At 44.4% G+C, this 15,572-nt stretch overlaps 1 protein-coding gene across 2 annotated transcripts; it reads right to left on the bottom strand.

Annotated features, from left to right (window-relative positions):
* Positions 1-746: 746 nt before the first annotated feature.
* Positions 747-15,246, bottom strand: LOC146611909 (calpain-1 catalytic subunit-like). Of its 2 annotated transcripts, none has more exons than XM_085343379.1 (22): positions 15,010-15,246; positions 14,380-14,449; positions 14,177-14,295; positions 13,870-14,003; positions 13,607-13,781; positions 12,937-13,011; positions 12,049-12,134; positions 11,855-11,929; positions 11,510-11,670; positions 11,241-11,398; positions 10,885-10,896; positions 10,662-10,681; positions 4,432-4,629; positions 4,272-4,317; positions 4,125-4,193; positions 3,938-3,995; positions 2,774-2,835; positions 2,500-2,568; positions 2,320-2,398; positions 1,120-1,236; positions 896-948; positions 747-773 (listed from the first exon to the last, which is right to left on the bottom strand). In XM_085343379.1, exons 1-22 carry the CDS (start codon positions 15,244-15,246, stop codon positions 747-749), a joined length of 2,100 nt encoding a protein of 699 aa, XP_085199505.1. The 2 variants fall into 2 exon arrangements, with proteins under 2 accessions (XP_085199505.1, XP_085199506.1); XM_085343380.1 differs by lacking the exon at positions 10,662-10,681 and adding an exon at positions 8,997-9,017 and having other exon boundaries at positions 10,895-10,896.
* Between the last annotated feature and the right edge of the window lie 326 nt (positions 15,247-15,572).

Here is a 15,572-nt window from a genome sequence, read left to right as displayed (position 1 = left end):
TGGAAGTATCTATAAAAGTGTCTGGGTAAAAGAAGATCTCTCAAAGAAAAATCAAAGACGGCAAATCTACAAAATAACACATGATTTTATTAAGAAAATGTAACTTTAACAGGCAATTATGCAGCTAAATATATCAAAACCCACAAAACAAATGATAAGATTAAAAAAAATCCCAGCTGCTGGAAAAAAGAAAATTGCTGAAGATCACAAAGGCAATGCTTCATTGAAAGGAGGAGAACGCAACCTCTCACTATTGAAACTGACCCACTGAAGTTTGGTACTTCCTTTCCCCAATATAAAAGGAATTTTAAAAAGCAGCTGATATAGAAAATTACATATAAAAACAAAGGTACTAGTTAAATTTGACATTTTCTTCCTTTGAATTTCCATTTTCCGAGTTTTTGTAGTTATCTTATCAGTTTAATTTCCCATCCACTTCATTCATTTTTGACTGATACAATAGTCCCATGTCATTCACGAACATCTGTATTATGTTTCTATTATAAAACACAGATTGACAAGTTTGCAGTACTAGTCACAAAAAAATGCAGTTATTCAGTCTTTGACATAATATGCAGAGAGGCATAAGGTTTACAGCTTTAAATGTTAGTGTTTGTTATAGTTTCACATTATTGTGTTTAGTTGTTTCAAAGTAATAAAGTGTTATAGCTAATTCACAGAAAACAAGTTTTTGAAATATCTTCTTGTGTTTTCCAGATGAAACGTGCATCTGTCTTTCAGCTGGCTTAAGTGTACATGGAAACGTACATCCACTGAAAATAAGACAGATTATTTATTAACATTTAAGTATCACTTAAACTGATGCGTTTTCTTTGTATAAATATTTATATTTATTTATTCGTTTGCTCTGTCAGCACTAAAGTGACTTTATTACCTCTGACTCCTTGAGATTAATGGATTTTCCATCAGACAACTGTTTGAAGATTTCTGTTGAAGAACACAACTTTGAGTTTAAACTGTACAAATCATGAACCTTAATCAAATCTTAGAAGCGAGAAAGATGTTTTCCACTGAAAAAACTTTTCATTCTCACTGCATGAGATTTATTTTCAGCTATCTACACATCTACTGTTGTTATTTCTTCTCGGCTTCACTTACTCTTCATGCAGTCCAAGCGAATCATGAGACTGATGAAGCACTCCAGTGCCATGTGTCCAGAGGAGGCGCCATAGCGCAGAGCCATCAGACTGAGCATGTCATCTGAAACCTTCATTCCTGAAGAACACACACAGTCAGACTTCAGGAGGAGTTTGCTGAGATATATGTACATACATACATATACTAGTGCTGTCAGCGTTAATCTCGTTAAAATGATGTTAACGCGCCGTCCAGCTGCACGCACGGGTCAATCCGCGCTATCTTGCTAATGAAGATTTGCCGCGTTAATGTAGTTATGGCAGTGGTTCCCGAACTTTTTTTGCTGGGGCCCCCTTTGTTTTACAAGAAAAATGTTCGCCCCCCGCATGCACAAACACATCCTCCAGCCACACACGCCCATATTTTGTTTTCAAACACCAACAGTTTATTTCACATCTCAAACATTTAGTAAACAATTAAACAAATACAAGTAATCTGCAATAAATTACAGGTAGTGATAAAATACACTACTAAATCTTTTACGCTACGTCCACACCTACACGGGTATTTTTGAAAACGCAGCTGTTTCTATGCGTTTGGGCCTTTCGTCAGCACGTAAACGGCGTTTGGAATCACCGAAAATGGAGATTTTTTTAAAACTCCTTTTTTAGACTCCTTTTCCATCCCTCCGTGTGGACGAGGGATAGACAGTTCGTCAGGCAACGTCAAAGGTATGTGCCTTTTTTCACGTCACGCTGTGCGCACGTTATTGTTTACATGAGATGAATTGCAGAATGGCAGATAAACAGTATTTTGTCTCCATCTTCAGGTTTTACACGCTTACATACACACACGATATGCTTCATCGTATTTTCTAGTCTTTGGCTTAGAATTAAGTTGGTTTGGAAACATATTTGGCGATGCGTCATCTCCTGCTTTGCGTTTGTGTGGACACCCGTCAAAAACCTGTCCATTATGCTAGCAGTGTCCAAGTGTCCTTTTTTTTTTTTTTTTTTTTCATACCCCCTGCAATGGCTCTGCGCCCCACCCTAGGGGGTGGGCCACACACTTTGGGAAGCTCTGGGTTATGGCGCTAGCATTATTTTAACGAGATTAACGCTGACAGCACTAATATATACTAATACACACACATATATGTATATATACATACATATACACACATGTACATATATATACACACATATAACTATAAACATATACCTGAAGCTACAAATGCGTTCCTCAGCTCACTCAGTGACAGCGTTCCTGTTTTTGAAACGTCGGTGAGGAAGAAAGTCTCCTGATAAGAGAAGACTGAAACCATGAAACTGATCAGGGAAAATCTTCACATCTATAGCAGATGTATTGATATATGTTTTAAGGCTGTTTTTTTCCCTTTACCTTGTACTTGGTGACCTTGTTCCACAGACGGACAAATTCCTCACTGTTTAGTTTGCCTGTGATCGATGTCTTTTAAAACCCACATTAAGGTAGCAAAGGGACAAATCTTAGTCTGGTCTTTCAGATGAGTAATGCTGGTTATATCAACAGAGAAGCACTCAGGTTTGCTTACATATAGACTTCTGCAATAGTTACTTTTCAACAGCTCAAAAAGGCAAACTACAAAGTTTCTTAATCTGCTTTTTCCAGTATCACATGTATTATAACAGGATACATCCATTAGAGCCACCATGCTGCGACAGGCATCAAGGCTGAACCCTCCAGATTTCATTTCTCCTAAATAAAACAGAGTTGAATTAGCAAAGACAGTGTAGCACAATTGTCATCCACAGTATTCAGAGTCATAGACTGCATGTCGAAGTAGCCATGGCGACTAAGAAACTTAGGGTCTTGCACACCCTGCTGTATTACTGATGTTTACACTAATGTGGACCACAGTTAATTTTGTATTAATAAGTTAGAGTCATATTCTCATAAACCAGAGTTTGCCAGAGTCCGATGAAGGCTTACAGGAAATAATACTGATTTATAAATTGGACGGGTCAGACCTGGAAACTACGCTATATGAACAAAAGTATTTACAGGGCTCCAAACCTCCTCTGGCAATAACATCAGTGTTAGATTTGTATTGTTGATTGTCATTTATGCTTAGAAATATTTACTTATATATGCTTAGAGTTTTGTAATTAGTTGTAGATTGGTAGAGGTTTTGATCCTTGATAGTCTGCAAACTTTGTGTGTATTAGACAGCACTCTGGGAGCATGAGAGGTCATACCGTGTCTTATTGTTTTATGGTAGGATTAACGTAGTTGCGTCTGTTCTAGTCTAAGTGCTCTTTGTTTAGATGAACTGCAGGACTTCCTCACCGTGTTATCTAGGATGAACCATCTAGGGGGAGGGGGAGGCTACCCTCTTCCTGACCAAGGATGTTTGACCCTTTGATCAGCAGGCCACACACACACACACACACACACACACACACACACACACACACACACACACACACAGGCAAGGTACTCTTTGTGTGTATGTAGACGTCATATGTTAATGAACTTATGCATATTCATGTAACCTCAATAAAAGAACAGTGGTACGGGAGAACGGACGAGAGCTACTGGGGTCAAGCGAAGGAACGGCGTTTGTCTGGTTCTCTCCCGTGCACGAGTACCATGAAGAAGTTTGCCTACTTGCGTCTTGCTTGCAGTGTAATTATATTGTCTTAACGTTCCAGCGAATAGGTTTATGCTACAAACCTATCAATCAGCACAAAAACTGTGCACAAGGAGCTTCATGGAATGGGTTCCCATGGCCAAACAGCCATGTGTAGGTGGCCCAGTAAATTTAAATTGAGCTTGACAGACTTTTTAAAGGCCAAACCTTTCAGGATGTTTTCATTTAGAAGCCTCTGGAGCTGCTCAGCATCCACTTCTTCATACTGAAACATTAATTGATTTGGTTTACTACATGATACATTACACAGACGTTAGACACATAATGCTATATAAACTTGTAATATTGCAGTAATGCGGCTAATATTATTAGCAAAAAGATCTTTTTTAATTACCTTGTCAGAGTATTGACGGAAGAATGTTTTCTTGTTTTCTTCATCCTGATGGTTTTTTACTTTTGTGACCTGACGAGTCAACAGTTCACATTAATAACACATGAACAGCAAAATAACACGGACACAATTAAATGATTTGTTACAAACCTTTTCAACTGGCTCATATCTTTGCTCATTTGAATTTGAATTCTCACTGTGGGGAGACCAATATGCATTACTTTCATAGAAATCAACTGTAATGTGTCAAATGCAAATTTTGTTTTAAATTTTTTTATGTCATATCTTCAGACATCGACAGTGAGCATACTAGCAACAAGTCTCTTCTCTTGAGTGGATGGTGAGGATGAAGGAGGCTGTCTCGTTGGGTTTGAAGGTGGATGGCACAATCAGGTATTCACCAGGCTTCAGCATAAGGAACTCTATCACCTCACGGGCATTCATGTATTTATCACTCCGAGCAACAGGCAGATGGGTGTTGAAGAACATTGCTGGAAACGTTGGGTTACTTAACGTAATCCCTGGTTCTTTGATAACAGAGTGAGGTGTTTCACTATGGGAATCGCCTCGGCGTGACCAACTACGGAAGCTCCAATGACACCACGTCTGTCTATGACAGACCTGTCGAGCCGTGCTCAGGGCTCCGCCCCCTCGTACTAACACGGCCGACCAGCTCCTCCTAACTCATTCCAAGCAGATTTCTTTCCGTGCCTAAGCAAGGAGGGAAGTGTTGGTGAAACACCTCACTCTGTTATCAAAGAACCAGGGATTACGTTAAGTAACCCAACGTTCTTTTTCTAACTTCGCTCGGTGTTTCACTATGGGAGATATGGCCCACTCCCGGATTGCGCCAGCTCCCGAAGCTACTCTCCAGTGCTACTCCAGGATCTCAGGTCGAACCTGAGGCACCAGAATCCAGCACCGTCTGAGCCAGGGATGACTGTGCAACATCCAGCCGATAAAACCGGACAAACGTGTGCGGCGTAGCCCAGCTTGCTGCCGCACAAATATCCTGGACTGATACACCTCTGAACAACGCCCAGGATGTGGCCACACCCCTAGTGGAGTGTGCTCGGAGTCCCGGGGGGGCCTGCAAGCCCTTACAGCTATAAGCCAGAGCTAAGGCCTCTACAATCCAATGAGCTAGTCTCTGGCGTGATACGGGCCTGCCCTTGTGAGGGGAGGCCCAGGAAACAAACAGCTGATCCGACTTCCTGAATCCAGCTGTTCTGTCAACATAAGTCCCCAAGGCCCGGACAGGGCACAAAGTGTTCAGCCTCTGCTCCCTCTCGGAAGAGAATGGAGGGGGGTGAAAAGCTAGGAGCTCTACTGTAGGGCACCTGTATGATGTTTCCAACACTTTAGGGACAAAGGCTGGGTTAGGCCTCAGGAGTGCTTTAGTGAGTCCCGGGGCCAACTGTAGACAAGAGGGGTGAATAGACAGAGCCTGTAATTCACTAACTCGCTTGGCTGTGGTTAGAGCCAACAGCAGAGTGGTTTTAAGAGAGAGAAACTTCAACCCCACTGCCCCAATAGGCTCAAAGGGGTGGTGGGAGAGGGCGTCTAAAACGACTGACAGATCCCATAAAGGGACCAGTGGTCTAGAAACTGGGAGCGTTCGACGCGCTCCTCTCATGAAGCGACCTACAAGGGGGTGCTGCCCAGCAGGTTTATCACCAAACCCCACGTGGCAGGCTGAAATAGCTGCTAAATAGACCTTTATAGTGGAAAAAGCTTTCCTTTTGTCCAGCAAGTCTTGAAGAAAACACAACAGCTCCACCACTGAACACTGAAAAGGGATAATCTGCTTTTCATGGCACCACTCTTCAAAAACACGCCATTTACTGCTGTAAATGGAACGGGTGGAGGAGGCTCTGGCATTCTGAATGGTTTCAATAACCTTCGGAGGCATGCCTGCTGCCTTCAAATTCCACCTTTCACGGGCCAGGCCCAGAGAGCAACCTGGTCTGGATGGGGATGGTATATCTCCCCCCGCGCCTGAGACAGAAGGTCCCTGCGGATGGGGAGTGGCCATGGCTCGTCCACCAGAAGCTGGATGATTTCTGCTATCCAGTGTTTGGATGGCCACCGTGGAGCTATTAAAATCAGAGACAGCCCCTGATCCCTCACTCTGATCAGTGTTGGGGAGATCAGGCTGAGGGGAGGGAAAGCATACAGCAGAGTTTTTGGCCAAGGATGGGCCAGCGCATCCACGCCCAGTGGCGCGTGTGCGTCTGACAGGGAGAAAAACAGGGGGCACTGTGTGTTTTCTCGCGAGGCGAAGAGATCTACGGCAGCCCGGCCGTATCTCTGCCAAATCTGCTCCACCACCTGTGGGTGAAGCCTCCATTCTCCGAACAGTGGATTTCCTCTGGACAGGAGGTCCGCCCCCCTGTTCAGAATTCCTGGCACGTGAGTTGCCCGAAGGGAGAGGAGCCGAGTGCTGCTCCACATAATTATTTCCCTGGCTAACCTGTGTAGCTGCCGGGAACGGGTGCCGCCCTGGCGGTTGATATAAGCAACTACAGTGGAGTTGTCTGTTTTCACTAAAACATGTTGACCCCGGAGATACGGCAGAAAATGCCGTAAGGCTAGGAGCACCGCGCGGAGCTCCAGCACATTTATGTGATTCAGAGTGAGTCTCTGTGACCAAACGCCATTCACTGCTCTGCCCATCATAGTTGCACCCCAACCTGACAGGGATGCATCTGTGGTCAGCGTCACCCTGGATGATACTGCCCCGAGCGGTACCCCCGCCGCGAGAGCTGTCGGGCTCCTCCAGGGCCGGAGAGCCGCAATACACGGCTGCGTTATTTTTACACCACGACTGAGATGTCGGCGAGGGCACAGCTGCAGAGAAGCGACCCACCGCTGAAAATCTCTCATCATAAGCAGCCCCAAGTGTACCACCGATATCACCGAGGCCATGAGGCCGAGGAGGCGGAGACAGAGTCGGAACCGCACGACTTTCCCCAGCTGAAAACGGGAAAGACAGTGAGTGAAGGATGCGATCCTCCGCTCTGAAAGTGCGATACGATAAGAGATGGAGTCTATTCTGAGCCCCAGATACTCTGTAAACTGTGCGGGTTCCAAGTGGCTCTTTTCCAGGTTGATAGTGAACCCAAGCTCCGTGAGGTGATTCACCACCACCTCGGAGTCTTTGATCGCCTGCTCGCGCGATCGTGAGCATATTAGATAATCGTCTATGTAAGAAAATATTCTGATGCCGCTGTTCCTTAACGGAGACAGCGCTGCCTCCACACATTTGCTGAACACCCTCGGAGCTAAGGATAGCCCGAATGGGATAGTTTGAAACTCGTACGCTACGCTCTGATAAGCGAACCTGAGATATTTCCTGTGTGGAGGATAAATGGCGATGTGAAAATATGCGTCTGATAGGTCGATTGTAACAAACCAATCGCCTGTGTGAATTGAGCGACAAAGCGTCTTGTGTGTGAGCATTCTGAACGTGTACTTTCTCAAATGCTTGTTTAACACACGCAGATCCAGAATAGGACGGAGCGACGTTCCGTCCTTTTTCGGGATGAGGAAATAGCGGGAGTAAAAGCCCTGCTGAGCTTCTTCGCTCGGAACCGCTCCGATCGCCTGTTTGTGTAACAGGGAGGATATTTCCTCCTCCAGCACATTCGCTGAATCGCGACTGGCCACAGAAGCTAACACTCCGCCGAATCTCGGTGGTTTTGCCGCAAACTGTAGTCTGTAACCATGGGAAATGGTTGACAAGACCCAGGGATGAACTGCGCATGCGCGCCACCGCTCCAGCCGCTCTGCGAGCGGGCCTCTGAAGAAGCGGTAGCGTGACGTCACCCCTGTCTCCCGGAAGGAGTTGGGGCTCTCCCCCTCGGGAAGAGCGTGAGCTCCCCCCGCTGGGAACAAAGACAAATTGCAGTGATTTTCTTTTGTTTTTATTTTGAAACTGGGGGGACATTCTGCCCTTGGCAAACTGCCTGGCTGCAGAAATGCACGTTTTATTTCTTTTGTTACCCCCAAACCACAGTGAAGTGTCTGGTGACTCTGGGCAGTGCTTGGTGACACAGACAGAGTGTTTAGAAGTGTTTGGTGACACTGCGCCATTTGTCCACAAGTCTGTCCTCCCTGAACTGGAGGAGGAGACTGAGAGGGTGCTCCTGGTGAACTGGAAACTTCCGGAGACCCTGAACTTTGGAGTGATTTGGTTACCCCTTCTAACACCTTCCTTCTCTTTGGGGAAGAAAAGAGGGGTGACACAGAATGCTGCAGGTGTGCTAGGCTGACCGCTTCTTTTTTCCCTCTCCGGGGTGTGACGGCTTGTTCTTTGCAGCAACTGCTGCAAAGGAATGCTTGCCCCAAGGTCTTCGGTTCTCTACCTTGGCCTGGTGGGCACCCTGCTGGCCTCCTGCTCCTCTCTGCATTCTGACCCCACTCTGTCTCCCTCTCGCAGCTGCTGCTGTTGCTGCAAAGCCAGCTCTTGGCACCTGCTGGGGCTGAGAGTTAGGTTTTCTGGGTAAGCAGAGATTGAATGCTTCACCCTCCTGCTTTCTGCGGGTGCTTGTTTCTCTCATTCTCTCCAGGGCTGGGCCAAAGAGACCCTTGGTTGGGTCATAGGCTGCATCCATGACCTCAGCCTTCTGAGCATCACCCAGGCCTGACAGGTTTAGCCACAAGGCTCTCTCACCCGAGACTGCAAGGCCCATAACGCGACCACACCCTTGGACTGCTCCCCTGGAGGAGCGAAGAATGAGATCATTAACCACGCAGATTTCATCCCAGAGGGCTGGGTTCGGGGAACCCGAGTCAAGCTGACGGCCCATGTCTTCCAGAATTTCTGCCTGATATGCTGATAGCAGTGTGACTGCATTAAGCGAGCACACTGACTGTGCAGCATATTTGTATGTCCTTTGATAAATAGATGCCGTGAGGCGATCTATCTTGTTGGGCAAAGAAATGCTAGAAGAAGCTGAGATTGCCCTGCGGTTAGGGTGAAGGTGATACGCCACTGAAGGCTCCACTGCTGGGGGTTCAGTCAGCCCCAGTTCACCCATCCCCTGGATCTCAAGCTTAGAGCAGCCCTTGGTCGGAAGCTTGCTTTTAAAAGGGCTTGACCAATAGCGACTCATTTCTTTCATGCAGGCTGGGACTGCTGGCAGAAGCTGCTTTGATGGCGGCAAGGCTGGTGGGAGCCTCTTGCCGTCATACAAGTCACGTTCTGCCCCTTCGGCATCCTGGGCGGCTGGCCATGGGATGCCTAGCTTGGCAGCAGCCCGTTTACAGACCTCGTACAAATTGCTGTCCACCAGGGGTGCAACTTCAGCCCCACTCGGTGGCCTGGACTGCTGGGGAGGAAAGGTAGAGTCATCCTCCTGTTCCTCATCCATGTCCTCCAGGTCGAGGAGGTCGGAGTCGGCATCGCCCTCCGCGTCCTCGCCACCCGGCTCGCCCACGTTTTGATCGAGGAGGTCCTCGAACGATGGGGGCATGAGCGGGGACTCTTCTTCCATCATGTCCGCCCAGCTTGTGGAGGCTCGCGGATGACGGATATCGCTCGTAGCAGTAGCAGCCGACAGGCAGGGGTCCTGACTGTTCGTTACTGCTACTCTCAGCCTCCTTTCCAGGACTTTCTCTGGCATCAAAGCACAGTGTGGGCATCCCTGAGGGTCCGCCAGTGAAGCCTGAGCATGCTTGGCACCCATACAGACGATGCACATTGGATGAGGGTCCCTGCCCGAGATGGTGGCACCGCATGATGCGGGGCACGGGCGGGATGCAGCCTCTTTAGCCTTCGGCTCCGACCTTTTGGCGGGAGTAGGAGCCGTAGACATGGTTAGCGGAAAGGGGTGAGACTAGGCTACACCAGGCTCGTCTCGACACGTTAGCCCGTAAGTAGCTAGGACTAGCAGCGGGTGTTAAATCCGATCTAGTCGCGGCGGGAGTCAGCTCGTCGTGACACGTTGGCTGCACTCCGCTAGCCAATATCGTTAGCAACTTAATGCTAACCGAACCCTACGTCGACCAACAAGCTAATGCTAGTGAGACGCTAATGTGGTTCGTGGCCTGCTAACAAGTTAATGCTAGCCGGACACTGAACGAACAGCTCGCCGTAACGCGTTAGCCCGAGTCACACAACGTCGGCTACCTCGCTAACTAAAACCAGGAACCGCTGGGACAGCTCGCCTGACGCGGTTGCTGTTCCACAGTGCAACTCTAAGTACACTTCTTTCGAAGGACTTACTCAGCACGATCCAAACTGGAACCGGAAAAACTGCGTTCGGCGACGTACTCCTACACGGGACGCCTGAGAACTGTTAAGCAGCTAATCAAGTTAGCCTGGATGCGCTGAGGGAGCTCAAAGTAGTTTCTCACGGGAAGAAAGCAAGAATGAGTTAGGAGGAGCTGGTCGGCCGTGTTAGTACGAGGGGGCGGAGCCCTGAGCACGGCTCGACAGGTCTGTCATAGACAGACGTGGTGTCATTGGAGCTTCCGTAGTTGGTCACGCCGAGGCGATTCCCATAGTGAAACACCGAGCGAAGTTAGAAAAAGAACTTCCCACTTTGCGTTTTGTACTGAAATTATTCAAAGTGATATTTCAGCTCCCCAATTTCATTTGAAGAAGTTTCTGAAGTGCGTACAGACATGTCAACTTGAAGGTTTTATGTATCAGCGCATACAGATACACAGAACCTTAATAGTGAAAGACAGTGTACTTTCCTTTTCACATCACCATATGTGTATTATAAACATGAAATAGATTAAATTAGTTTCTTACGTCTTCGGACACCTTGAAGGACGTCAGATGAATTTTGTTCATGTTGGGAATAAACAATAATTCAGTTAGTCGTTAGTTAGTTATTTCAACATGTGCACAGCCACTGTATGAATGCTTGGACAGCATATTAAAGCTTGGCTTGCTAACAAAATGGTTTTTTGTATGTTGTAGTAAATTTTTGATCTGTCATTTTCTGCATTTCAACACCACATTATTATTGTTGTTTCCACATTACGATACAAGTTCTGACAATAGTTAAATACATTTTCATGCTCTGAAAATGTCAACTTCAACATGGTATTTGTTTTCACCATAGTTATGCATGTATGAATGATATGACAAAGAGAAATATTTACCAAATATACAGCAAAACCAATGTGGAGGTTCTGCACCAGGCGTCTGTTCCTCTTGTCAGGCTTTTGCATGAGAGACACTAGGATGTTTTTCTCCCCATTGGTCTCTGAGTTTTCACCTACGACCTTAATTCGATACTGTGGATTTGTCCAGAAAGTGTCTGGAGGACATAGAGGGAAAAATATGTTTTATTTACATGAATTGAAGATTAAAAAATTATGTTCTGCTGAACATTTAAACACCTATATTCCAGTATATGCTATATAATTACCTCTGTTATTTATGCAGCCTCCAGCAGTAGTTCCAGCAACCCACCGACCCTCGTACACAGAGGTCTTCCACTGAGCAGAGGATTTTCCATCTATGAAGTCTGGTTTCAGGCCACAGATGTCAAGATCTGTGTAGAACTTACAGAAATCTTCAAATGCCATCCTGTTAATAAAATCAGGTAGATTCTCATTCCTAATTTATTTAGATGTGATGTCAAAGTATAAAACTCTAAGCTTATGACATAGTACAGAGTAAATAAAGCAAAAAAAGAGAAAACTACAACTTCTGGTGGTATTAATATAATTCCGCCAGAGGTTGTAGTTTTCTTTTGACGAAATTTGCTTACCAAAACTCTCCATCATCAGCCACTGAAAGGCACATTTGGCGGTCTTGAGAACTCACAATGTCCCACATGGGGGACCTTAAAGACAGTATTTTAGGTAAGAGATGACACATTATGTTGGTAATTTTTATCCAGAGTTGCATATTTTGAAGAAAATTATTCTCTAATTAAATATACCAAAGCTGATTACTGCTTACCGATCACTCCAGTCTCCTACCCACTCTCCTTTGCCCCAGGGGTTCCACAAACGGATCAGCTTCACAAGTTTTCCTTGGCTAATAAGCTGGCCGCAGGCACCAGAAAAATCACAGTTATTGGTTCGATGCATGCTCAATCATCCAGGTAAGTAAATCACAAAAGGTTGATTCTGTTCATCTGGACGTAACGTTTTCAATGCAAGAAACGTTTCGTCACTCATCCAAGTGACGTCTTCAGTTTCAGCTGACTGCAGGTTTCCCGAACCTTATAAACAGTACATTGCACAATGACTGAAACGAGCATCACTGAACGAACAATCAGCTGGAAACACTGGTTTGAGGGGGAGTCAAGGAGGCCATTTACGTGATTGCAGCCATTCCCCAACTCTCTGTGGATGGTACTCATTGCCACTGATCAGTGGTCTTTGATCAGTAGTTGTTAGTCAATGGTCATGAGAATTTGCATATTAATGATCAAGGAACTGATCTCAGAGCCCATTGTTCATTCAGTGGTTCTATTTTCAGTCATTGTGCAAATGTACTGTTTATAAGGTTGGGAAAACCTGCAGTCAGCTGAGACTGAATAAGTCACTTGGATGAGTGACGAAACGTTTCTCCCACAAAACGCTACGTCCAGATGAACAGAATCAACCTTCTGGGACATATTATTGTTGTATTTAAATGTATGCTTAAAGGTTTTTAAATCTCCCCTAAACATTTTGTCTAATATGTCATGCGCTTGTTTTTGCTGTAATTCTTCCTACACTGCATACTGTGATACTATGTGATAGCATTCTTTTTATTGCTGTAATCTTACCAGGGAAGTATTATTACTGTAGATTCACTTCCAATACTAACTGTGATTACTGTGTAAGTATAATTCTTTACCTCTTTAACCCCTGTCACAGTGTAGGCGTGCCCTTGGACCAGTCCATTTGGCAAAACTGTGTTAGCAGATGTTTCCTACAATCAAGGAACATTGGTCATTGTAAAAGCATAAAAAATGAAAATAAAGACTTCTGATACAATAATATCATTAGAAAAAAGTGACTGCAAAGTTTGGTTATGTTGACTTAAAGCAAATTTCAACATTTTGGGACACTTTGTCTTCATAAAAGATGTTTCTGGCAGTCAACCAACCGCTTCACAAAAAACTAGAGTCTACTAAGTCAAAACAGTCTTCTTGTTCCAGGATTTGCATTCCCACTTAAGCAGTCCCAAAGTGCATGCTAACTTGGGTTGTATTTGTGCAATATTGGTTGATTATGCCATAAATATAACTTCATCATTACATCATTGATTTAGTTTTATAGTTTTTAGGCAATATGATACCAGTTTTATTGGTAGATGATGAAGTGCAGTCTGAGTGGAAAACACAGACTTTGTTATAACTCACCTCAAAATGCATAAAATGTTTGTTAAAATGTCAAAACAGTTTCACAGCATCTCTAATCTATACTAACACTAATCAAAGTCCTCTAAGCCCTTTTTTGTAGTTGGAGAATAATCTCCCTGAATAACCTCGGGCTGTTTCTGAGTTCTGTTTTTTTGTGCTTACCCCTTGAGGTGTACCACAGCCCATCAATGTGTTGGATTTGCCAGTTCTGCATATCAGCCCCCACACGTCTGAACTGGCGTCCGACAGCTGGACGCACATGTGGACGCCACCGGTGAAATCCATCATAGCCTCTGAAGGAGTTCCAGAAGTCATGTCGGTGTAGGAACCACAAACCCTGACAGAGGTAGATAATATTTTTCACAGATCCCCCACATGTAACTTGTTCACTGTATATCGGATAAATCATATGTTTCTTTGCATACTTGGCATAAGCTTTCTCCAGCAGAGCAGGCCAGAACTCATTTGGATCTTTGGAGTGAACAAAGATTAGTCTGCCATTGATCGTCGGCAACTTGTCATCAATGACGACGTCCACCCACCGCCCGAATCTCCAGAACTTAAATAAAGATACAATTGTTTTGTGAGCTTGTTGTGTTTCATGAAATTTGATCATTAGAGACAAAATAATCCAAACTCTGAAATAAACAGCTTTTAAGTTTTAGTTTAGTGGAGAAAAACAGTTAAAGATAATAATTACTTCTCTTATTCTGATAGTTTAATGATGTTTACCCTGAAGTGAAAAATGCCACAGTAGTTCTCTTTGATTTTTTGGTCGAGCGGAACAACTTGTTCAAAAATGTGATTCTGGAAAGTCAGTGCGCCGATTGATGCAAGAAACCAGCAGTTTCCTGGTTAACAACAACAAAAAAGAACAATCAGGACTGTAGGCAGATACAAGAGTGTAAATATTAGGAGTGAAGAAATGACCCTACCAAGTACACCTTGACCAAAGTCAAATCTGGAGACGCCATCAACCACAAATTCAGCATCAGGAGCAATTTGCTGTAAAACAGGGAGTCAGTTTTCAAATATAAGGATTGCTTCACTCATTTCCACTTAATGTATCCGACCATTCCCAAATTTAAGAGGTTTGGGGCCAAGTTTGAAATATGAAACTCTACTTCACAGGCTTAAATATCAGGATTAATTTAATTATTGTCACATCCACTAGAGGGCACTGTTACAGTGAAAATCTCACTTCTTGGTTCATAAGAAGAGCTACATTTTCACAATCTCAAATGCAGTGGGGCAAAGGTGGAAAAGATATTGTATTTTGTTTTCTAAAATTCTAAAATGAATTATTAGCTCATGTCTAGCAGTCTAGGGCAACCACTTTTATTTTTGAAATGTTAAGCATTATTGTTAGCTGTGTACTGGGACTGTGTGAATTGAAGAACAGCTCATTCAAACACTTTTACAATCTGACTGCAGAAAAATGTCATTAGCAGAAAATTTAAACTGAATCACTTGCAGTGAAAAAGGGGGAATCAGTCCCCGGCTGATTAAACATTTAGATGTGATAGAGCATCTAATGTGCAATTTAAATATCTTTAAATACTCACCGCAGGTCTTAGCCACTTCACGTGGGCCAGGTCGGAGGGCTTCAGTATCCCCTGGCCAATAGACTTTGCATCAGGGGGGAACATGTCATCGAGGTACCTTACTCCTTTGATTAGACAGTACTGCTTCAGGTTCTTGAAGTCTTGGTTACAGAACCTTTCAGGGTTGGAGATGCTCCCATATCCCTTCTGCTTGTGACGAGCCTCCATAATGTTCAGGCATGCACCAGGAAGAGGCATTGCTGCAGTGTTTGTGTCTGTTTTCAAGAAGTTGGCATGTAAATTTGATAGATTAGTATAATAAATGATATGCTACAAAGAAACAATGTCAGCTCAAATCCTAACAGTAAAATTAAATTCTTCTTAAAATGATCAGTACGCTCCTCAAACCTCTAGGGTGATTATCAGTCTACTCCACCTCTAGATTACACCCAGTAAATTACATTAAATATTTTTTTGGTAACATAACTTTTGATATTAAAAATAAAGCTTGGTTGATGTCATTTCATATATTTAATTGTCATATAAGACAATTTTATTCTTCTTTGCTTGTGTTTAAATTCAGT

The sequence above is a fragment of the Diplotaxodon limnothrissa genome, linkage group LG19 (genome assembly GCF_057381915.1).
Source record: "Diplotaxodon limnothrissa isolate DT_005_m linkage group LG19, D_limnothrissa_male_GT1.1, whole genome shotgun sequence".
NCBI classification, from domain to species: Eukaryota; Metazoa; Chordata; class Actinopteri; order Cichliformes; family Cichlidae; genus Diplotaxodon; species Diplotaxodon limnothrissa.
Note: the sequence above shows the minus strand (reverse complement) of the source record. Positions and strands in the feature narration are given on the sequence as shown.

Excerpts from the sequence above, each read along its gene's own strand:
- LOC146611909 (XM_085343379.1), bottom strand. The coding sequence starts at position 15,246 with ATGCCTCTTCCTGGTGCATGCCTGAACATTATGGAGGCTCGTCACAAG. Across the intron at positions 14,004-14,176 it reads GTGGCATTTTTCACTTCAGG|TTCTGGAGATTCGGGCGGTG; the intron begins GTAAACATCATT and ends TCTTTATTTAAG. Across the intron at positions 12,135-12,936 it reads CTGTGACAGGGGTTAAAGAG|CTTATTAGCCAAGGAAAACT; the intron begins GTAAAGAATTAT and ends GCCTGCGGCCAG.